At 42.1% G+C, this 24836-nt stretch overlaps 1 protein-coding gene across 6 annotated transcripts in view; it reads right to left on the bottom strand.

The window, feature by feature from the left end:
- Positions 1-24836, bottom strand: part of MPPED2 (metallophosphoesterase domain containing 2) — a 196007-nt gene that overhangs the window by 129434 nt on the left and 41737 nt on the right. For 5 of the 6 annotated variants that reach the window (XM_008269263.4, XM_008269265.4, XM_070064513.1 and 2 more), the window contains one exon: positions 6313-6494. The exons of the other annotated variant lie outside the window; for it this stretch is intronic. In XM_008269263.4, coding sequence (XP_008267485.1) covers positions 6313-6494 — 182 coding nt within the window. The remainder of the gene's footprint in view (positions 1-6312; positions 6495-24836) is intronic. 6 annotated transcript variants of the gene reach the window in all.

The raw sequence follows: 24836 nt of genomic DNA, 5'->3' as shown, positions 1-24836 counted from the left end.
CAGAAATCCTGTATCTTCATGTTCATCTACTCATTCATTGATTCAAGAAATATTTGTTACAATGATTATGGTCCAGGCCCTACACTCAGAAGTGGATGTATGAAGAGTACTTATTAAGCACATATCTGTTATCTAGAAAGGGACATGTTACATAACTACCATAGAAAGTGCTACACAGGGCCCGCACCGCGGCTCACTAGGATAATCCTCCGCCTGCGGTGCCGGTACTCCAGGTTCTAGTCCCAGTTGCGGTACCGGTTCTCCTCCCAGTTGCTCCTCTTCCAGTCCAGCTCTCTGCTGTGGCCCGGGAAGGCAGTGGAGGATGACCCAAATGCTTGGGCCCTGCACCCACATGGGAGACCAGGAGGAAGCACCTGGCTCCTGGCTTTGGATCGGTGCAGCGCGCCAGCCTTAGTGGCCATTTGGGGAGTGAACCAACGGAAGGAAGACCTTTCTTTCTGTCTGTCTCGCTCACTAACTCTGCCTGTCAAAAAAAAAAAAAAAAAAAAAAAAAGTGCTACACGGAGGTTTGCCCAATGTATTGAGGGAAGTAACTAACCCAGAAAGAGAAGCTGTCATAAAGGAGAAATGCAGTCTCCTGGAGGAGAAGGCCCTCCCAGGAAGCTGGGACAGGCTTTGCAAAAACACACATGCAGGGGCCTGCTGCTTTTAGAGAAGAGGAAGAAACTGAACGTGGGTATAACTGAAAGCTGGAAATAAGAAGATGGATGTGCAGGCAAATGATAAGAAGTTCTAGCATCCATTCTTGCAGCATTCACTGGCAAATACACAATAGTCAAGAAGAAGGCTATCAGAAATATTCCAACAATGACAGCACAATAATTGAGTGAATATAAATAGTATCAAAGAGGCCCAGGAGAAAAGAAGGTGCAGGAGGGTGGAAAGAGGACGAAGGAAGACTGCACGTGGTGGAATGCCTTTCAGAATTTGGTTCGGCAAAGTGTACTGCAAGCTACTGATATTCAGAATTTACTAAAAAGCAGTAGAAATAATCACACTTTCACAGACAGGTACTTCCTAGTTAATAGAATTGTTTTTAAACCAAGTCTATAATTGAGAAGCATTTTTGCCATGATAAAAAAAAATGTTACAGTGGTTGGGTGGCAGGGTCCTACTTCAACTCTCCTAAGCTTACTCATAACATACTTCTAGCATAACAAAGCTAGGACATGAACTGGACTGCAGGATGCAACTATCACTTTAAAAGTATCTCTTTGGGAAAGATACACATGTGGATCTTCTCTCTCAGTTCTGCAGTGCCTGGCAATAAGAAGTCACCTGTGTCACTGACCCTGGACTGGTTCTCAGACAATCCCAGGGACCACTGCGAGGTGAAGGAAGGGCAGGTTATAGGTGAGGACGGAAAACTGGGACGTTCCATCAGCCAGATTGGGGAAAACAGGGATTCTGGCAGCTTCCTCAGGGTGGCGGATACAGGGCTTTAAAGTTTCATTTCTGAACTCGTGGCAACCACAGCCATTATAACTCAAGTGTGCATAGGTGACAGAGAGCTACCTGTGGAAAGCAAGATTTTCCAGCTTCCCATCAGGGCCTATGCATTTCAAGGATTGTCTGGTGCAAGGAAATTTGGAGCTTATATGATTGGCTATCTCTTCAGTGTACTTTGCAGGCTTCTCCTTTGCTGTAGTTCATTGCCATTGGGACTGTTTACACTGAATGGTTAGAATGCTTCTCCACCTAACAACGTCCTCCCATCAGCCAACTCACATACAGAGGCTATGCCACAGAACAGCTTATGTATGTAAACTCACCTTAATCCCTGAGCATAAATCTATATCAACGTGTGTTAAGGGAGACAGTCGAAGAACCATGGTTTTATTCACAATATGAGCCCTCTACCACAGATCTAAAGCCCGAGAAAAGAGAATGATAAGAAAACCCCCTCAGACCTTGGAGTCCGCCAGGCCCAAGTTCAAATCCTGAGTTCCTATCATAGCTGTATGATCTGAAGTCAGTACACCAAGGCTCGCTCAGTGTTTCTCACCAATAATAAAGAAGATAATGACACCGACCGCCCACGTCATTGCGAGGCTTGCATGAAATGATCCACGCAGTTCATGGGTGAGCGGACAAGTTGTAAATACACACTGTCACCACGCCACTGCCCCCTCCCAGTTCCAGTCTCACCTTGGCCACTCTATCTGAGTAACCTAAGGCAATTCATCCAAAATAGCTTTCACTTAGTTTCCAGTTTTATCAAATTAGGAAAAGGGACTCAACCGCTTATGAGGCCTCTTCCAGGCCTACGATTCTGTATGGTTACTGTAACTGTGAGAGGAGGACTTGTTTACAGCCTTTGTTCCTGTATTTCTGTTGCTCCCTCTTATATTTAAACCCCCCTTTTAAATCACTATTGCCAGTCCCTTTTAATCTCTTCTAGAGTCTATGCTGCCGGCTTTGTTGTCTCCCTCCACACTATTTGTTCGAAGTTGTGTATAGGCAGGGATTGCCCTAAGAATGGTATAAGCTTTGCCACAGAAAGCTTCCTCACAACAAGCAAGGAGCATATCATTATTACGATGCCCATTTTACAAAGGTGCAAGAGTTAAGCTACTTGGGGCCGGTGCTGTGGCGTAGTGGGTTGAGCATCTGCCTGCGGCACTGGTTTGGGTCCCCGGCTGCTCTACTGCTGATCCAGCTCCCTGCTAATGGCCTGGGAAAGCAGTGGAGGATGGTTGAAGTGCTGGGGTCCTTGCACCCACGTAGGAGACCAGGAAGAGGCTCCTGGCTCCTGGCTTCAAACAGGCCCAGATCTGACCATCGCAGCCATTTGGAGAGTAAACCAGCAGATGGAAGACCTCTCTGTCTCCCCCTCTCACTGTCTGTAATGCTGCCTCTCAAGTAAATAAATAAATCTTTCAAAACAAAACAAACAGAAAAAAGATATAGTAACTTAAAAAAAAGAGTTAAGCAACTTATTAAAGGTAGCAAATTCAAAGCCAGGTCTTCTCTCATGTTTGTAATCACTACATGTTAGACTACCTTTGCATCCTTTGACTGTGCCTGGCTTGAAGTTCTATTTCCTTTCCACCCTGTGCTGTGCTAATTCATCTCATAAGTTACACTGTATTAATAACTTTTCCTGTTGTACCTGCCAGGTGAGATACATATATATTAACCAGGGCCCAACATCTCTGAACCAACAGAGAACTTGTGATGGGATTCCCATGCCTTGCAGCTGGTAGGTCAGGGTGAGAGTCAAGATGGTCACGACTTCAATACATCTTTCACATATTTGCAATATCGGCCATGAATAAACAGCTACTCAACTTCCACACCAAGCTGTCAGAACCCACAACACTTCTTTTAGATGAAGCCTAAAAATCTGCAAGCTTCTCAGATGTCCCAAGTCCACTCATCTCATCACAGAATAATGAGGGCAAAGGGCTCATGCTTTGGAACCAGAGAGCCCCAGGCTTACTAACAAAGTGAACCCGGGTGAATTACCTGGTCTTTCTGAGATCCTTATCTATTAACTGACCTTGGATAAGTTAACCCAGGCGAGCCTCAGGTTCCTCACATCTAAAATGAGAATAACAATAGCAACTTCAGAGGGATGTTCTGGAAATAGGAGTGGGTGACCTGTAGTAGGAAATGCAGTCCGTGAGACCTATGCTGGTGAGAGTTGAAAGTCCTATAATGGCAAAAGCCCTAAACTGATCTGACCCCTGACTCCACTCTGCCAGGATTCCTGGCTGCAGCTGCTGGACGCACCCTTTGCAGGTGAGAGGTTCCTGACTGAGCCAAGTGGCAGCGTGTAATCACACACCATCTCGCACCCTCTGAGCACCGCCAGGTTGCCTGGGTAACAATGAGCTATTCTGGGCCCTCTCCATGGGATCCCTACTTCTCTACCCATATCCCATGAGCTTTCTTTGGTCTCACATTCTGCACCCCATGCTGAGACCTCTTCCTCCTGCCTTACAAGATCAGAGGGGAAATGAGCAGAGAAGGAACTGGCCTCGCAGCTGGGCCTTAGCATTTTATTTCCTTATCATGTTATTTCCTTAGCTACGGCACATTTCCATTTACTGAGTACTTTTCCTTATAAAACCTCCAAGTGTTTACCTCTAATCTACTAAATAATTCCTCTGACCTCTTCCTGTTTTTATCCTTTAAATATCTATTGATGGTTCATTCACCACATCCCCCTTTCAGTTATTCGTGGCCCACAAAAAGTTACTTGCAGCAATCATTTACTGGTTAATCTGTACAACAATCCAGAAAGACAGGTAGTATCAATCCTTAGTTCTCAGAAGGAAACAAGGGGAAAAGCGAGGTTAACTCGGCTGCCCAAGGTCAGCGGCTAAACCAGACTGGACCCAGGATCTCACCTGTGCTGTATTCTGTAAACACTTCCCACAGTGCTGTTCCCTTCCTTCGGAACTCCACACTGTCAGTTTAGGTTGGTAACTGCTGTGTTGGGATTTAGTTGTCACAGAATAGTCTAAAACTGTCAAAACTCACCCCAAAATAATTGTGAGTCTAATAGTTCATAGATAAAAGTGCCTGAAATGAAGAGATGGTGCTTGCAAGCAAATTCTATAGAGGTTAAAAAAAAAAAAAAAAGACAATGGAAGTGAAGAGATCTGGATTACAGACCCAACTCTGCCTAAATGAGACGTCTCTAAATCCCTATGTCATCTGTAAAAGTAAGACTATCCTAAATGATATTTAGAATATCTTGCTGTTTTAAATAAGGCTGACTACCTACTGAAACAGCCCCAAATGCAAAATATCCAACACACAATGCTGCCAAGATCACGGTGAAACGGGTAGCAATCATTTGCTGCTAACAAAGCACACAGCTACAGTGTCCTCGGGAAGCCAGATGCCAATATGAACAAGAATCAGGAAGAACTGTGCATGCTTTAACTTCATAATTTAACTCATGCATGGCATTTTCCCCATTAGAAATAAGACAATGAAAACCAAAAAAATACACACAAATATGCACAATTTTAGTACTAGATACCGGCTTGGGGAGGGGGGTACTGATATCAATTAAAATGTTCACTTTTAAAGAGCTGTCTTCTTGAATAGAGGCATAGAAGACAAATATGGGTGTCATGCTGCTATTAAAGAGGATAAAGGTGGAAATTATGCAAAAACATTTATTCTAACCGATATTATTACATGAAAAGAATCAAAAGTAAAGCAACAGATATGTACTCTGATGTCAACTATAAACCATGTATACATGTGCAAGGGCACATGAAAAATCACACTGGTTATGCTATTCACTAGGCTTACTGTTTATATTTTAACCATTTCTAATGAATTTTATTTTTAATTTATTCATATATTTTATCATTTAATCAATAATTAAAAAATTTCTCCAACCATGTTTTGGGTTGGTGGGAAACAAAATTTTAAATTGTGTGCCTAAATCTCCTGAGTAATTTGTTGGCTGACATCTTATTCATGACACAATCATTCCAGAATAATTTCTGTTCTTGACTATAGTAATAGTTTAGTGTCTTTGGAGATCATAAAATTTTAGAATGTTGGCACTTCTTTCCCTCCTCGATGAGGATTCTTACAAAGATCTTTCATCTAATCCAGGTGAGAATAACCCCATGACCGCCTTGCAATAGTAGTAATTAGCAACTGCCTGATGTAGGGCCCAGCATTTTGGAGAGACTCTATTTATGGGGGCCTCAGCCGCAACACAGAGTTGCTATCATCTTCCTTGCAGTGGCCAGGGCAGTGTCATAACCTTCGGATTTTGGAGCCTACATCCTGGCATCCGGCCGAGGTTCTCAGGGGCTGTGGGGCACTCTCCCGCTCACCGAGGAGAGCTGTTCCAAGCTGCCCTGTGCTGGAGGATCTCAGCTTCACATAAGAGCTTAGCCATTCTTCTTTATTTCTTAGAAATGTTCTCTTGCTACTAGGTCCTTTGTACAGCTTTGATCATAATATGTGGGAAAGACTGCAGAGCCAATGAATTAAAAATATGATTCTTGGTCTCGTGTGTGCCAGTGAACACCCTCATTAAAGCAGAATGAGTGAGATGAGATCGGTTTCAAAGCTTTCCGTCCCTTTGCCCCAGAGCCGCCAAGGCCAGACACTGAAAGGATGCACAGTAAAATTAAATATCTAAAAAATTCATCTTTAATTAACAGAATTGGATTAAAGCTAGACACCATCACATATCATACGAGGAATGGCTGAGCTGGCTTCCAAGTGCTCTAATTCAATTAGGACGCAGTGAGTGACACTCGGACGGGAAAGGTTAATTGGGGCCGCCAGAACGCAATCATTCCTTACCTAACCAGTCATTAAACTTCTTAACCTCTGAGGGCAGTCCCAGCTCGGTGAAATCGCCTGTGTGGAGAAGGATGTCCCCATAAGGCATCTGGATACCATCTGTTCTGGAGTGTGTGTCTGAGATGCAGACAAACCGCGTGTGGCCCGCTGGTTTTGGAGTGTCATATGGGATGGGGTCGACCCTAAAGTAGACATAACAGATCCCATAACAGTTAAACATATTAGAATCCTCACAATTGTCATCACACATACATAATGATTGTTATCTGAGAAAGCACCCAGACAAACCAATACAAAGGCAGAGGAACCCATTATAACCAGGGACTCTTGTGGGATGTAAAGTAGACAGCATTACCCGTCTACAACCCCACTGTGCAAACTCAAAGTTACTTACCTGATAGGAAGACTAAAAGGAAATATCTTACACGGAGAGTCGGAAATAACTTAGGAAACTGAGAGAGTGATTAATGGAGAAGTTTAGGGATATTGAACCCCAACTGGGGAAGCAAAATTATGCTATTTTTCTCTCTCATCTTGCTTCAATTGATCCCACCACTCATTAGGAGATGGATAACTAATTTATTCCTTTTTAAACATGCATAACTTAAGCAATGAACTAATTTGCAGAGCTCAGTCTGCACACGCTCTGCTAACTGAGATGTAGGGAGACAGCATTTAGATTTAATTTCCTTTCCACAGCCATGGAAAACCTGTATCTTGGTGTTTTTGCTAAGAGATTCACAAATCGAATTTTCAGGGAAGGAAAGTAACGCCAAAACAGCAGTGCTTTTTGTTTTTTCTAAAAAATAGAAAAAAATGGATGTTAAAAGAATTTTATCAAGCTTGTCTTTATTGTGATGAATTATCTGCAGTCCCTGTTATACCTTAGGTTACAAGGAATGACCAAATATCTTGGTCAAGATTCTATTCAGTACAAAGAGTAAGCCTTTAAGTGGGTATGTATGTATCTACATATGCATTAATATATGTATAATTTTAGACACCTATGCACTGTGAAATTACACTAGGGCATAGGAATGAAAAGGCAAAGCGATCAACCCGAAGCAAAGAAAATGAAACAGAACATTCTCATTTAATTGAGTGTAACAAAGTGTACTAAATAAACTTGGTGAAGAAATGCAAATCTGACTCCTCAAGCATACAGTTTTAATTATTTAAGGGGTTTGTAGCAGAGTTAAGGATGCTTTAACTGTATTAACTCTACCCTGACAGCTTCCTTTAATTTCTTTGTAGGAATGTATGCTTATTTTTGGATTATGGGTGAATAGAAGCAGTTATAAATGCAAAGAGAAGGTCACAAGAGAAGCCAATATGCAATGCAGAGATTAGAGTGTGAAGCATTAAATAAGGAACGTATTTCACATCACAGACTCATTCTTGATCGTTAACATGCAGCAGAGAACACACTGAAAACGCACCACAAAATTTCCTATACACGTGGTCTATACAGGCTTTGTTTATTGCTTTTTTGTTTTTCCTTTTTTTAAAGAATCCATCTTTATTTTTTTCACTTTTTTTTAAGATTTTTATTTTATTTATTTGAGAGGTAGAGTTACAGACAGAGAGAGGGAGAGACAGAGAAAGGTCTTCCATCCACTGGTTCACTCCCCCAATGGCCTCAATGGTCAGAGCTGGGCCGATTCAAAGCCAGGAGTTTCTCCAGGTCTCCTATGAGGGTGGCAAGGGCCCAAGGACTTGGGCCATCTTCCACTGCTTTCCCAGGCCACAGCAGAGAGCTGGACTTGAAGAGGAGCAGCCAGGACTAGAACTAGCACCAGGACTAGAATGGAATTTCAGCACTGCGGGAAGAGGCTTAGCCCACTACACCACATCTCCAGTCCCAAAGAATCAATCTTTTAACAAAGACAATTTCAGTGAAGAAATCAAGACATCTTGTGCAACATGGATGGTTACATTTCTTCAATGGTTCGTGCACTTTTTTTAAGAGGAAAAGGAACATAAGAAAGGAGAAGGAGGAGTAAGAGGAAGAAGATGATACAGAGAAACAGAGAGAAGGAAGGAAAGAGAGAGAAAGACAGAGAGGGAAACAGGAACAAACTGTGAACTGGTTATCCAGTGGGTCTAATTAGATACCCAAAAACAAAGTTTATCTTCTGCAAAGAAAAAAAAAATCTTTCCTGTACATGTTGGAAAGTGCTAAGGTCAGTATTTTGTGCAGTGAGTTAGGCTGCCTGTGAAGCTGGTGGCATCCCATATCAGAGCACCAGTTCAAATCCCAGCTGCTCTACTTCTGATCCAACTACCTTCTAATGCGGCTGGGAAAGCAGCAGAAGACGGCCGAAGAGTTTGGGCTTCTACCACCCATGTGGGAGACCCTACATAGTTCCTGTCTCCTGGTTTTGGCCTGGTCCAGTCCTGACCATTGTAGCCATTTGGGGAGTGAACCAGTAGATGGAAGATCATTTCTCTTCCTCTTCCTCTCTCTCTGTCAGTCTACCTTCCAAAAAAATAAAATATACTTTTTTTTTTAAATTGTTATTACCATGAAGAAAATTCACTAATTCACTGAGATCTCAGCAGGAACCTAGAAACCCTCCTGATTACATCCAATGTTGCTTTTCTGGATGCGACAAACGTCTGGTACCTTGCATTCCAACACAGAAACTCAATTACACTCAGTTCCAACTTATGAACACCTACTATCTTCTAAAAGTTTTTCCAGAAAATCAAAGGCTGTTGCCTGCTGCGGCTGACTCTTCCCTCTAAAAGTAACAGGTGATATTTTGATTCCAAAAGCTAAACTGCTCCCTGGGATGGAACTGTCTGTATTTATACTTTACCAACCAACATTGGAATGAAAATTCATCTAGTCAGTGACTAGACCTCTAATTACTTGAATACATTCAAAATCACCTATGTATTTCTTTATTTTCCAGCTGTCAGCCTAATTATATAAAAACAGTCACAACCTCTGTTTGCTATGTGTATGTTGGCCAAGCTAGCACATCCCGATCCTTTGGGAGTTCCTCTCAGTTTACCAGAGGGAGGGACATCATAGTCATTTTGAACTCATAAACAGAAAGCAGCACAGATGTTGACCCTTCACTGTGAATGGGCCTCTACTTACAATTATACCCACTCAGGAGCAGCCAATCATCACATTGTATACACCCTGCTTCCCATTTTAATTTCATACTGGGCAAGACTTTCTGATATTATGGAGAAGACCCACCAATTTCTGAATTGCTTCAACCTCCTTCCTCATCCTCTCCCCTCCTCCAGGGAAACATTTAAACATCAAGAACAATTAAATCTACAAATTAAGTAAAGGCCAAGGAACAGAAAAGTAGGTGGACAAGAAAACGGGGGGAGATTTTTTAACTTTGAGTTGAAATGATGGGATGGCATTGTGGCGCAGCAGGTAAAGCTGCTGCCTGCAATGCTAGCATCCCACATGAGTGCTGGTTCAAGCCCCAGCTGTTCCACTTCTGATCCAGCTCCCTGATAATGGCCTAGGAAAAGCAGCAGAAGATGGCCCACGTGTTTAGACCCTGCCACCCATGTGGCAGACCCAGATGAAGTTCTGGCTCCTGGCTTTGGCCTGGCCCAGCCATGGCTATTGGGGTCATCTGAGGAATAAAACAATGGATGGAAGATCTCTTTTTCTGTCTCTCTCCCTCTCTGTGTAACTCTTGACTTTCAAATAAATAAGTAAATCTAGAAAGAGAGAGAAAGAGAGAGAGAGAGGAAGAAAGAGAAAGAGAGGAAGGAAGGGAGGGAGGGAGGGAGGGAGGGAAAGATGAATCCAAAGTAGACAGCAAGATGAGCAGAGAAGATCTGCCCTATACCACAGATGTGACATCATCCAAGAAAAACAATCAGTAGCATTTGGGAGATGTGTGGAGGACTGACTCAAGATAGAAGATTAGGGAGAGTGGGGAGTCTAATAATATAACTAGAGAATTTATACAGATCACCTGATTGGGTACTGAAGTCCTTTTTTACTCACAGTACTAAAGACAAAGCAAAAGATGGTTTCAGACAAGGAGACAGTAAAGCATACCAAAGCCACAATGTAAGATAGAATAACACATATCACCTGGGCATCCCAGGAAGGAAGACATTCCCACCCAGACAGAGTTGAAAATAAGATGTCTAGTAACATCGCCAAGTCACAGTAGAGATAATTAAAGTTGAGACAATCCTAGGAAAACTACCACTCCCAAATTGGGAGTTTGATAAACACCTTGAAAACAAAACAGTACACAGCTCAACATTTTCACTCTGAATGTACAACTGAGAGATATCTTGGCTACAGCTGGGACATCTACCTGTTCACACTCTGTGAAGACCATCACATTATATTTTCCCATTTAGTTAATAACTTTACCACTCACTGTATAAGCTGATGACTTCTCAAATGACCTCACATATCCCCCAAGGGCACTATGTCAAATATCTTAGTGAGCATCTTACCAAGGCAATACAAACCCCAGAGCCAGACTGAAATATCAGAGTGAGATTTGCACATACATTCAAGTACACCCAGAGGAAACAAGATGACACAGGAAGATAAGAAGAAAATACAGCATTATAAAATCCCAGAGCAGGACAAAACCTTAAGGGGCATCTGGTCCAATGCTTTATATGATGTCTGAATACCCACTAAACCTTCCCTGCCTACTTAGCACCAGTTCTTGTTCTAAGGTTTCCAGAGAAGGGGAGCTATAAGTCTGCTCCTCTCCTCTTGTGAACCTATTACGGATTCTAAGAGTTCTACTCCTTAGAAAGTTTGTGTTCTGGGGCTGGCGCTGTGGCGTAGTGGATAGAGCCACTGCTTGCAGTGCTGGCATCCCATATGGGTGCTGGTTCTAGTCCTGGCTGCTCCACTTCCGATCCAGCTCTCTGCTATGGCCTGGGAAAGCAGTGGAAGATGGCCTTTTGTCCTTGGGCCTCCGCACCCATGTGGGAGTCCTGGAAGACGCTCCTGGCTTCTTGGATTGATGCAGCTCTGGCTGTTGCAGCCAATTGGTGAGTGAACCAGTGAATGGAGGACTTCTCTTTCTAACGCATTCTTTTTCTGCCTCTCCTCTCTCTGTGTAACTCTTTCAAATAAATAAATTAATTAAAAAAAAAAAAAACAAAAAAAGGAAAGAAAGCTGTGTTCCACATTCTGCACTTCTAAGAAAGCTGAGTATGATCCAAACACTTGGTCTGAAGACTGAGTAACATTTCTGGCTGGGTCATTCACTTTGGGCAACTTACTTAATTCAATGAGCATCATTTTTTTTCCTCTACTATAAAATGGTAATAATAATGCCCAGTCACCATACAGGCTCTGATTCCCACTCCACATTTATTCAGAGTATGATACAAAGCTAAGACATGTGCCTTGTCCTCTCATCAGTAAAACAGATATAAAAATAGTACCTATCTCCCAAGACTGTTATGAAGATGAAAAAGTATAATGTACTGACCATATTTAGAACTGTGTCTAGTAGAATATGTAGTGAATATTTGTACTAGTAGTTAACAGTCTTTTTTCTGTTATTATTATTAGTAGTATTTCATTTCTATGACCTCATTCTCCCCTTCTACTATAAAGATAATAGCAGCTACCACTAAGGGACTTTAAGAATTAAAGGAAATCACATTCACAACACCATGCAGTTCTGGGCGTGTAATTCTATAGTCTATAAATACACCTGTTTCCTTCCTGTCATTCCTTCTTTATCCTAGTTTTACACTCTGAAATAAAAAGAGAATAGAAATCAAGTCCCCTTTTTATTTGACGGTTCAAATATTTGAAAACATTTATTTCCAAACTCCTGGAACTTCTCTTCTCTAATCGCATAGCCTCCGCTTCTTCAACTTCTCCTTCAGTGCCACAACGTCTGGTGCCCTCAGAATCCTGGTGATCAACTCCTAAATAATCATTCAACTGATCAGACCCCTTTCTGTTTTGTAGTGTCAGAATTCATGGTCCGTGTGAATTGATGAGCCAATGAGCTGTTCATCAAACACAAACGTTAGTCCAGGCCATGGAAAGGTGACCGTGCTGAACACACTGGCAGATTTTCCTAACAGCAGCCAGAGCTCTCATCTTCAACTGCTATCTAACGAATTCCCCAAGTTTTGTGCCAAGACCCAAATGTTATGGCTTAAAACTTGTGATCATCAAATGCTGATAGGTACCAGTGCATGTTAAAACAAATAAACCGTTCCTACCTACTCAGTCTTGACACATTAGGGTTTTTTATAGACTCCACATATTTACACACAGAAAATAGGATGATGCTATTATTATTTCCACAGTGGAGTTCTCTTTGTTACCTATTATTTTTTTTAATAACAAATTCATTCACTATTGAAAGCCACACTGAGAGACAGATTCTCAGAAAAGGTATTAAAGGGGGATTTATCCTGACTCGGCTTTCTTTAGGACACGTGAGCTGTAAAACCCTTGTGTACATGATTAGCTTACAATGCAGTGTGAAAATACAACATCACCTTTACAAAGTATTTTAATGGGATTTAATGTACTTCATCCACCATTCCACTTTAAAACTGATGCTATACTTATGCATTTCACTGAATTTATCTCTAAAAGTCTTCCAATGTGATGTTAAAACTTTCATTTTGATCCAGAAAATTTAGGTAATATAAAAGTTAAAACAATACTTGTAATGTTATGCCACCCAAAGTGGACACAGAGTTTGATGAACTTGTATGCAAAACCTGCTAGCATAATAATGAATAAATAAATAGAAGATTCACATTAATGGAATCACAGAATTTTTATACTGGAAGGAACCATAGAGATGATCTAATTATCTGTTTCACTTCTTTGCATATCATCTATGTAGCTTTGCCTTACTAATCTGAGCCATTACCTAATTTTTTGTTAAATGTCCTCTTAGTTTCCCACATTTTTTTGTTTTGCAGTATCATCTATGATGTCGTGAAATGGACATGTTGGTTTTATTTTCCAGTTACATATGAAAATTAGTTCATGTGTATTAAAATCTTATTTAAAGTGTGTCTGGTTTAATACATCTCATCCCAATATCAATGGTGCATATTTTGTACTTTGGAGGGTATTGTTCAGGTTCAAAATGACTCATTTTACCATGAAGAATCTGAGTTTGAACTAGAACTCAGGTTTCCCAATTTGTATTTCACTTCTTTTCCCATCCCCTTAATTGTGGAAGCTGAAATACATCTGCACTTAGGGAATAAAAATTATTTTTAAAATTACAAAATGTCAGTAAATCAATCCTCTAAGTGCTGGTAGTCATAAATTTCTAGAGAGACTGCTCAAAATTATTGGAATTATCAAAACAATCCAAGTTTTAGTTCTCCTCCAAATTGACCCTTCAAGTCCCATGTAAGTTACCCAGTTAAATGGAGTGTCCTAAAAACTTTTTAAAAATTCAGAGTACAGTTGCATCGCAAAAGTGAACACTATAACAGTTTGATTTTTACTATACTGGAGGAAGATAGAAGTATTCCTCATTCTCAGGCCTATCTGGTCATAGGGACAAGCTGATTGAGTTTCCAAACACAGGTCTCCTCAGGAGATTATTTAGTTGCCACATAAACCTCAATACAAAAAGCCCTGGTATGAAGCCCAGGGCTTCTGTGTATATTTGTCATCAGTCATCTGTGTGACCTCAGGCAAGTCATTTCTCCTCTTCTAAGCCCTGTTCTCCAGTGTAAAAACAGGGCAGGACCAAAGGCTCCCAAGGTCCCATGAGCAGCCCCACAGTTCAGACACCACTAACGCCCCGTGAAAGACGTCAGCAACAAGTCAGTCTCAACAATGGCTTCAGACATCTTTCTGGTTGCAACCTTGTTTCCTGCTTTCTCAAGCAATGCAAAGATAAACAGAGTCCAGACCCACCCAAACACAATCAGACTCTGTGAGGCTTCACACACAGGGGAATGAAACTGCCATTTGGAACTGTGGACAGTTCCCGTGGCTCTTCCAGGTGTATCTAGTGCAAAGGAGAGCAAACAGCAAGTTACCAACAAAAGTGAAAGGACATATGATTTAATGAAGGTGCTTCAGAACTGGGCTGTTCTCCTACGACTATGAGCTGCTGAAACTCTCCTAGTTAAGCCATCAGGGCCCAAAACAGCAAAGGTGCTGAAACACAGTAAGCATAACAGAGCCAGATGTACAAATACATTCACATTTGTACCAAGGGCACTGCTTTCCCTTAACTGCTGTATCAACACTGTTCTATCACCAACCAATTATAGCTAACAAAGCCCACTGCACAGACTGAGTCTCGTCTATTTTTTCTGAGTACAAAAGTACAGTGCTGACATTCAATGAATATTAAGTGGTAACAATTTAATTCTCTGAACACTGCATGCAATATGAATTCATAGTCTCTCTACTAGTGCCATTTGAGGTGTTTTCATGCCCATCAAGCTAACTACTTTGTCAGCCACTAGAGCCTCTCGGATGGGATATTGTGGGGTCATAAATATCCCACTGGAGATGTACTTTTCAGGGTTAAATGCTTCCCTCGCTTCTAATGTGAGAACCATATTAATCGACCTAAAATTCCGGATAATGGCTTTGCATTTGAGAAAAGAAGGCATGTGACACTGTACTGAATGTCCATTATTCCACACTGTCAGTTGAATGGGCAATCAACAACCATTTATTAAGCACCCACCTAGATACCAGGTAACACAGTCAGTCCTGGAAGGACAAAGTAGCAACAGGAGAGGTACCTTCAAGGTCTGTACTAGTAATCTGTTAATTTACTACAACAAATGCCTACTGACATGCCTGGTAACTACTCACTTAGTCGCTTCCCAAGCATTTATTAAGCACCTTGTACATGCCATAGTTATCAGCAATTCTAAGATGATCCATGTCCTGTGATGAGACAACATGAAAAGTGAAATACTTCAGGATTTCTGAGGTGCTGGGCTATAAAGGAGACAATATTTGGCAGGTCAGGGCATTATAGTGGGCCCAGAACATAAGGCAGCATATCAACTGCAAATGTCAGGGACAAATGATAGGCACTCTTAGGAGATAAAAAAAAAAAAAAAAAAAAAAAGAAAAGGCATGAGATCAGCGTACAGCTGAGCCTTAACTTGGGATTCAAATAAGCAAATAACATGGAATATCAGGAAGAGGAGAAGGATATGGAACTTAGCATGTTTACACCTGTTGAGTAAAAATACATGGCTGGAGCAGAGCTAACGTGACACTGAACAGCAGATTTGAAAGCCTGGTGGGATGAGAGGAATGACCCTCAGAGGGTCAGACTGGGAGGTCTGACCCATACCTAGAGAGCACGGAGAACATCTTCTTCCCCTAGCCAATGGAAGATGCAGAGGGCATACCAAGAGCTGAGGTTCAGAGCAACTAATGCGTTGGGGTAAAGGGAAACCGGAAGAAAGCTTGGCTCAGAATTGACTGCAAAAAAATCTAGACAAGTGATGACAAAGCCAAGCCCAGTCAAAAAGAAAACAGAAAAGAAAGAATGTGAAGGGAAGGCAGTAGAAAATGGATGATGATATCATAAACAGAAACCATCATCAGAATCATGCAAGCGTATACTACAAAGGAGAGGTGGTCAAAAAAGCACTACAACATCCCACACTACTGATTCTCCTAGAGTTCTATCTTGTACCCTCTTCTCCACTGATGTGGATACTAACACGGGGATTTTTTTTTGGCTGAACACACTAACAATGATAATGATGATGAGAAATAGCTGCAGTTTTCATTTAGAAGCCAGGCCCTACGTAATACACTTTACATGGATCATTCTCATTTAATACTTACACAGGGATACCTTGGCTTTTTCTCATCTGATAATGATGTGGAAAATGTCACAGAGACAGGTTAAGTTCATGAGCTGGAAGTCACACCTACCACACCCCATGTAATCCTATCATTAATCAGACGACCCCTCCCCAAGATGAACCTCCCCTCACCTGGGACCTGGGGGCAGTACTATGTAACCACTCCCCTTTTTGAAGCTCTTTTTCTCCCCACCTCGAGCATCCAGAATGTGCAGAGCAGGGTATGAAACTCCCCGTTCTACCTTTCCTGGCCCACTCTCCCTCAATGATGCCCTAGTGCACCTGTGTGTTCTTCTCATTTTCTAAATAAACCTTTCGATGCCGCATGCCATTTGTGCCTGTGCTTAGAATTTTTCTCTAAGTGAAAGGCAAGAGCCTGAGATATTAATTTTGGCCCAACCTAGCCCACAATGTATTGGCAGAATCAGCCAGGAGTTTATTTCAAATGTGGCAGCAGGAACATGATAAGTGGAATTCAAATGATTTCTGTCTCAGCAACGCAGTTTCTAAATCCTGAAAGTTTCTCTACCTTCCAGTCTCTCTTCTCTCAGTGTTTGTGGTTGAGGAAGGTCAGCTAAAATGCAAAGATTAATGCTGTTTCTATTTCTGATTTTGGTAGCTTTCCAGGAGTAGAGGCCAATACAGACTGTTAGTGCTAATGGAATTTGGGTGGAAAGGTGGGAGAAAGAGGGGCTAGTTTGCCAATATTTAAATGTTTCCAAGTTGTTTGTAACATGTTTTTAAGGATAACATGTATTTGCGGAGGATAAAACTTAAGCCTTTAGTTTCACAGATTGATTTTACGGTTCCTGACAACTGGTCTGCCTCAGGTTTTTGATTTTATGGTTATCAACAACTGCTTTGCCTCAGGTTTTTGACTTTAAAGTAAGGCATGCTAGAGTGACTTTTCACGTGAAAAAACACGTGGTTGACAAGATGCCGGCTCCTCATGAGGACTTCTGCCTTCACCGGAAGGTTGGCAACAGACTCCACCCCCAAGATGGCAGCCCCTGTAGCTGGTTGCATGCTGCATGCCAAGTTAGCAGAGCAATTTTTTTTTTTTTTAGTTTTTTATTTTAGCCTTACCCTGGTTTTCTTGCCTCCTGGGGTTTGGCACCCAGGCACAGCAGGGCCTCCTGGGGTTTGGTAGCTAGCCTCAGGCATGGTGTAGCTCTGCAAGATTTCATCTCAGACCAGGCAGTTTTCTCTTTGGCCTTCTGGGATGGTATTTCCCAGACCAGGCAGCGTTTTCTTTTTATTTTAGTATGGTAGTTTGGTTTTATCCTGGTGGAGAGGACAGGAGAGGGGAGGGGAGCGGAGGAGAGGGGAGAGGTGAGGGGAGAGGAGGGGGAGGGGAGAGGAGGGGAGAGGGGAGGGGAGAGGAAAGGAGGGGAGAGGTGGGGAGAGGGGAGGGGAGGGGAGAGGAGGGGAGAGGGGAGGGGAGAGGTGGGGAGAGGGGAGGGGAGGAGAGAGGGGAGTGGAGGGGAGTGAAGAGGGGAGGGGCAGCAGACTGGTAAGATAATGGACCCAATTTTGGGTGCAAAAAGAGACTCTAAGGTGTCAAAATTATAGCTAGTGTAATGTATCCAAGTCACATGCTTAAGGATAATTAGGCTTGTGGAAAGCCATGTCCATTCTTGTCTTCTCAGACTGTTTAGCTATGTAGTTCTGCATACATTCCTATGGGCTCACCCCTAAGGGTACAGTGTGAAAACCTGCCATGGGATCCCAAGTCCCCATGAGCTTGGTGGTAAAAGTAGCATTTTAAGTTTAGTGATTATACAGATAGGGTTAAATAGATTTTTAAAAATTTCTCCAACATAGGAAGCAGCCCACACAACAGACTCACAGAATGGCAATCGCTCTAACACTCAGTGACCTCAGAGCAGAGCATAAGACATTCTGGTCTGGCTGAAAAGCCCACAAGAGCATTTGGAAAGCCAGTACACTGGTGTGCAAAGAGTATCCTTCCATGAAGGACCTCTGTGGTCCAGGCTCCAGTGGAAAGAAGTGGTCATCAAAGAAGGACATACGCTTCTCTCAAGAGAGGAGAGAACTTCCACTTTGTTCATGGTCTTGTCTGAAGACCGATGGGGTTTGCAGATTCAAGAGGCTTCCACAGTCTAGGCATCTCATGTCAAGAGCCTTGGGTGATCACTGACGTCATACACAAGAATGTTAATTGCTAAATTTAGAACAGGAGTCACCTTGTACTAACTTCCCATGCAGGACTTCTGTGCTCAAAGAGTTGTCTTACTAGAGTTAATGGTAAAGCTTGCTTTCAAAGATTTACTTTGTTTTACTGTGTTAAATAGAGGATATTCTAATCTCTCATAAGTTTTAGTTATGTCTAAGTGTCCAACACCATTGCTTGGGAGAGATTTGTTATCATTCTTAGGTGCTCCCTTAAGTTAATAAGTTTCTCAAACATGGACTCTTGATTCCATGCCAGTCTCCCTGTAATACTTTTATCTTGCCTGTTTTACAGTCAAATGGAGAGTACAGAATGATTCAAAGCCTCAGGGCCATTAAGGAGGCAGCTGTCCCAACGCACATTATTGTGTTAAACCCTTACCTGAAGGATGTTTTCTTATGCATCCCATTAAGCCCAGGATCTAGCAAAAGGATACAGTTTCCCCCAAAAAAGCTCAGGTTTCCGAACAAGAGGTGGATTATCTGGGATATATTCTGACCCCAGGAAAGTGTGCTCTTCCAGTCAAGAGAAAGGAAACTATTGTATGTGTAGGGTCACCACAGATGAAAAAGCAGCTAAGAACATTTCTGGGGACGGCAGGATCTGTAGACTATGGATGTCAGGGTTTGGGTTACTAGCCAAGTCTTTGTACGAAGCTTTAAAAGACCCTGACACAGACCCACTCTGCTGGACAGGGGAGCTACAGAGGGCATTCCGAAGAATTAAAGAGCTTCTAACAGAAGCACAGAAGCTCTAACATCAGGAATCCCTAACCTGAGTAAGCCAGTCACAGGGGGTTGCACTAGGAGTACTGACTCAGAAATTGGGTCCACTTCCATGACCAGGAGCCTATTTTTCTAAACAGCTAGATTCAGTGGCTACAGGGTGGCCTGCAGGCTTAAGGGCTGTTGCTGCTACAGCACTTGGCGGAAGAAGCCACCAACCTGACTTTAGGCCAACCACTTGAAGTTCAAACTCCACACTAGGTACAAGGAGGTCTTAGACATTAAAAGACATCAATGGCTAACAGGAGGGCATCTTACAAAATATTAGGCCCTATTGTTAGACTTCCCTAAGATAACTCTTAAAAGTGTGCAAAATCCTCAACCCAGCAACTCTGTTGCCAACGGAGAGTACTGAAAAATTAACTCACTAATGTGTAGAAACTGTAGAACAAGTGTATTCAAGTAGACCTGACCTACAAGATGAGCCTCTAGAGAATCCAGATGTTGAGTGGTTTACTGATGACGGTAGCTACATGAAGGAAGGAATTAGAAAGGCAGGTTATGCTACAGTGGATCTTACCCAGGTAACAGAAGCTCAAGCACTGCCAAGTAATACTTCAGCTCAAAAGGCTGAACTTACTGCACTAACTAGAGCCTTGTGATTATGAAAAGGCCAGAGTTAATATATTTACAGATTCCAAATATACTTTCCTTGTGTTACATGCACACGCAGCAATTTGGAGAGAAAGAAGCTTATTGACTGCAAGGAATTCCCCCATTAAATATGGAAAGGAGATACTAGCTCAACTTCAGGCAGTACTGGAACCTTCAGGAGCGGCTGATTGGTAGATTGACTTTACTAACATGCCTCCTACAAATAATTACAAATGTCTTCTAGTTTTTATTGATACTCTCACAAGATAGATAGAAAATTCTCCAACTCAAACAGAAAAGGCACAAGAGGTATCCAACGCCTTGCTGAAGGATGTTGTGCCATGCTTTGGACTCCCACAGTCACTTCAGAGTGACAATGGACCTTCATTTGTATCTAAAATAACTCAAGAGGTAACTACTGCCTGGGAGTTTCTTACCACCTACAAGCCTCTTGGAGACCTCAGTCATTGGGTAATCATAATCTTAAGAAACTTCTAGCTAAGCTTTGCCAAGAGACCTCAGAAATGTGGCTTAAACTATTGCCTATTGCCCTCCTCAGGATGAGAATAACACTCAAGACTGCCTTAAAGCTTAGCCCATATGAGATGATATATGGACAGTCCTTCCTTACCTCTGACATCCTCTTTGATTCAGAGATTCAAGATCAGATAAAAGTATACTATCAATTCAGGCCAGGTAGAGAAGGCTCTGATGGAATATGGTAATAAAGTTCTCCCAGTGCCATACCCTAAGACTCCTTGAGCAGCCGATTTCCCCAGGAGATTTAGTTTTATTAAAACCTTGGAAGGAAGGATCCTCTTCAGACCAGTTGCAGCCTAAATGGAAGGGACCCTACCAGGCGCTACTGAGCACGCCTACCTCAGTGAAATCAGAGGGCATCCCAAGCAGGGTATACTTGTCAAGGATTAAACTTCTTCCTGAGTCTTTGCAGGTACACTTGAAACATAAATCTGCTTGCTTACTCCTGTGAGCCAACTGAAGATCTCAAATACTTCTTCAAAAAGCAAAAAATATAAGTAAATCTTTTGGTTTTGTCACATCAAGGCTCAACCCATTAAGGTAGATGTGTTGTACCTACCGCTTCTTTTGATTCTTTTTGGGAGCTGTTATTGGCAGGAAAACTCCTTAGTGGGTTCTTCTATTATAATACTGGAAGATCCTGGTGTGCCACATGAAGCTGATGTAAAAAAACCTGACCATTGCTTTAGGCAATCTGGCTTACACTTCAGGCCAACTGTTACAGCAAGTACTTATGTCTATGGATACTCTGTCGAAGGTAGTTATGGATAATCGACAGGCCTTGGAATATATACTGATAGAACAAGAGGAATACATGCAGTGATTAGAGGGATCTGCCACCTTTACTCTAACAGTAGTATATTTGCTGAAAGAGACAGTAAAAATCTCTACATTCAGGCTAAATGGTTTTACAACCTGCACAAGGACAGCCTATCCTCACCAACTATCTAGGAATCTATAAAATACATTCTTATATATTCTTTCCATCTTAAAGGGCACTCCACTGGCAATTTGTTTTGTTCCAGTTTTATCATACTGATAAAACTTGTATGTTTCAGAATTCAACAACTTCTGACCATGTGGGGAGCACAGCCATTGGTGGTGACTAAAAATTCTCCAGCTCATGAAACAGATTCAATAGATGAGATAGGAAAAGATTTCTAGACCCAAGACAGGCAGGGGCTGTGTCCATGATCAGCAGGAAGGAGATACAGAAGAGACGATGAGTCTACATCCCTCAGCATCCCCTTAAGATTAAGGGTCAGAAATCTCTGAGAGGGGAATGATGTGGGAGACAGATTAAGAGACAGATTAAGTTTATGGGCTGGAGGCCACACCTATCCCACCCCATGTAATCCTATCATTAATCAGATGACCCCTCCCCAAGATGAACCTCCCCTCACCTGGGACCTGGGGGCAGTACTATGTAGCCACTCTTCAAAGTTACCAAGAAGTCTGGGGAAGGGGAGGGTGCTATTTCTCTCTCCTCACCTCGTGGATCCAGGACGTGCAGAGCAGGGTATGAAACTCCCCGTTCTACCTTTCCTGGCCCACTCTCCCTCAATGATGCCCTAGTGCACCTGTGTGTTCTTTCTTCTCACTTTCTAAATAAACCTTACCATGCCGCATGCCATTTGCGTCTATGCTTAGAATTCTTCTCTAAGTAAAAGGCAAGAGCCTGAGATACTCATTTTGGCCCAAATTAACTCACGGCAATACCAGTCAACTCAGACTCAGAAGAAGCAATACGGCAAATGCACAGAGCTGGACGGTAGCTTTTATCAGCTTAGCATCTGCTTTTTTTTTTTTTTTTTTTTTTTTTTTTTTTTTTTTTTTGACAGGCAGAGTGGACAGTGAGAGAGAGAGACAGAGAGAAAGGTCTTCCTTTTGCCGTTGGTTCACCCTCCAATGGCTGCCGCGGCTGGCTCGCTGCGGCCAGCGCACCGCGCTGATCCGATGGCAGGAGCCAGGTACTTATCCTGGTCTCCCATGGGGTGCAGGGCCCAAGCACCTGGGCCATCCTCCACTGCACTCCCTGGCCACAGCAGAGAGCTGGCCTGGAAGAGGGGCAACCGGGACAGAATCCGGTGCCCCGACCGGGACTAGAACCCGGTGTGCCGGCGCCGCTAGGCGGAGGATTAGCCTATTGAGCCGCGGCGCCGGCCTTAGCATCTGCTCTTATTCTCAGTTTATCCTCCTTCACTGTCCTCGTCCACCACAAACATACACAGATCTAAGAGCAGATTTGTCCTTATGCTGAGACACAGATTTAAAACCAGTAATGGGGACCGGCACTGTGGCATAGTAGGTTAAGCCTCAGCCTGCAGCGCCGGCATCCCATATGAACACTGGTTTGAGTCCCAGCTGCTCCACTTCTGATCCAGCTCTCTGCTAATGGAGTGGGAAAGCAGTGAAAGATGGCCAAGTGCTTGGGCCCCTACAACTGTGTGAGAGACGTGGAAGAAGCTCCAGCCATTTTGGCCATTTGGGGAGTAAACCAGTGGATGGAAAACCTCTCTCTGTGTTTCTCCCTTTTTCGGTAACTCTGCCTCTCAAATAAATAATTTTTTAAAAAAAATCAATAATAACAGTTACAAATTAAAAAAATATGGATCAATTTCAAACCTGGGCATACCTCAAACCTGTTTTAACTCTGACTAGTAGAAAGAACATTAAAGGCCATCACAGGCACTTGCTATTTTTTTAAAATTCTGTGTGTGTGTGTATGTGTGTGTGTGGGGGTGATGGTTCACAAAAAGTGCTGGCTCTAACTGATCATCTATGAGACTTTTTTTATTATTAAAACTGTTCAAATGAGAGGGAGTTGTGGCTTTCTCTATCTTTCTCATCAAAGCCAAGTTTTCCAAGGCTTAATGTCTCACAAGTAGTTGCTAATGGGCTGCATTGTTTAGTTAATTGTGCTTATCAGAAGCGCAGGTAACTTCATATTTGCCTGGCTAATGGTCCTTCTTTAAAGTGCTTGCATTTCAGTTGGGTTTTAATGGTCTGTATTTCTTTTTATTTTTTTTTTCAACTTCAGGTTGAGTTGATAGACTTGCAAAGAATCATTCACATCTAAAGCAAAACCAGGTATTTTGTGTTGAAAATGGGATATCAGGGAAGTACATTTCAATCTAAATGCTTGTCTATAAGACTACTTAACATGATGGTATTTATTGACTTATCAAAATCAACCTAATACAATAACTTTCAGACTTAGTGCTTGTTTTTCTGGAGATTGTTTCATGACAATAAAAAACTATCCTACCCAATATCTTTCTCCCTGGCTAAAATAGCTAGTGCACCAATCAGCCATAAAAATTACCTGGGCCCACATATGTGAAAAACCCACCAAAGATACTTTCTTCCCTTCCTGGAAATAAATACTTACTACCTTGATAGAGTCATTTCATAATTTGTTTTTCCCATGATTATTTCAGGGTGGTTGTGTTCAAGTTAGACATGAGCAGCTACCTGCCCAAGATCACCAAGCTATGATGTAGCTGAGAAGAGAATAAAATTTATGTCTGACAGTAATTCAGTTGTCAATTTACTTCAAACAAATTACAAAGGAAAATACTATATACAATGTTGTGTTACACCTTCCCATTAACACTGGCCAAATTCTCCCCAAGTTCCCACTGAGTGCCACTGGCAAGGTCTTCCAACAGGTATGATAGGTAGTTCATCCTCCTCCTTAAGCTTCTGAATGACCCATTTTATTCATTTAGTCCAGGACTCAGCAAATCTCAGATCACAGGAAAATCTGGCCCAGTGTTTGCTTTTGTAATGTTGTGCTGAACACAACCACCCTCATTTGTTTAAATATTTTCTAAGGCTGTTTTCAAGTATAACAGCAGCGTTTATAGCTGCACCGAAAACCATATATCCTACAAAGCCTAAAATAATTACTATTTGGACATTCGAAGTGTAGGTCATGGTGGAAAAAGTGAATACTGAAAAAGTGGTAAGCTTGGGAGTTTACATGCCATTTTTCTAGGGGAAAGGGAGATGGGAATATAGGCAACCTAGAAGACTACATGATTTTAGGAGAGATGAATGAGCTCTTAGAAGAACCGATAGGAGACATAATAGTTTGTGACAAAGTTTTTTTTTTTTTTTTGGAGTGTTGTCAACTTGTAGTCTCCTGTCTTGTGATAAGAATCAGTCTTTCCTGGTTAACGAAAATCCCAGGGAACAGACTGATGACAACAGAATTCCTTTTGGAGGGATGGTCTTTAAGCAGATAACGGGGGTTCAGAAAAACCTCTTCCAGCATTTGCTATTTTTAACTGCCTCAGCTCAAAATAATCAATATACCAAAGTGGCATATTCTGGGGTAGCCTGTTCAAACTCCTCTACGAAAAAAGTTTCTCCATTCTTCATTTAGTCACTCAGCAAACATTTGCTACAAAAGTAACCATACGTTAGCTCTATTTATAGATGCTCTATTTACTAATAATGACGCCTGCTCTGCAGCAGTGTATACATACTAGGAGCCCAGGGTACTCTGATATCCTTACATTGATTCTCTCAAGGTCTCCATGTGATGCTTTTGTATGTGTACATGTGCTTTCCTGTATTCTCCAAAC

This window comes from Oryctolagus cuniculus, chromosome 1 (genome assembly GCF_964237555.1).
Source record: "Oryctolagus cuniculus chromosome 1, mOryCun1.1, whole genome shotgun sequence".
NCBI classification, from domain to species: domain Eukaryota; kingdom Metazoa; phylum Chordata; class Mammalia; order Lagomorpha; family Leporidae; genus Oryctolagus; species Oryctolagus cuniculus.
The sequence above is the reverse complement of the archived record's forward strand: the minus strand, read 5'-3'. Positions and strand labels throughout refer to the sequence as shown.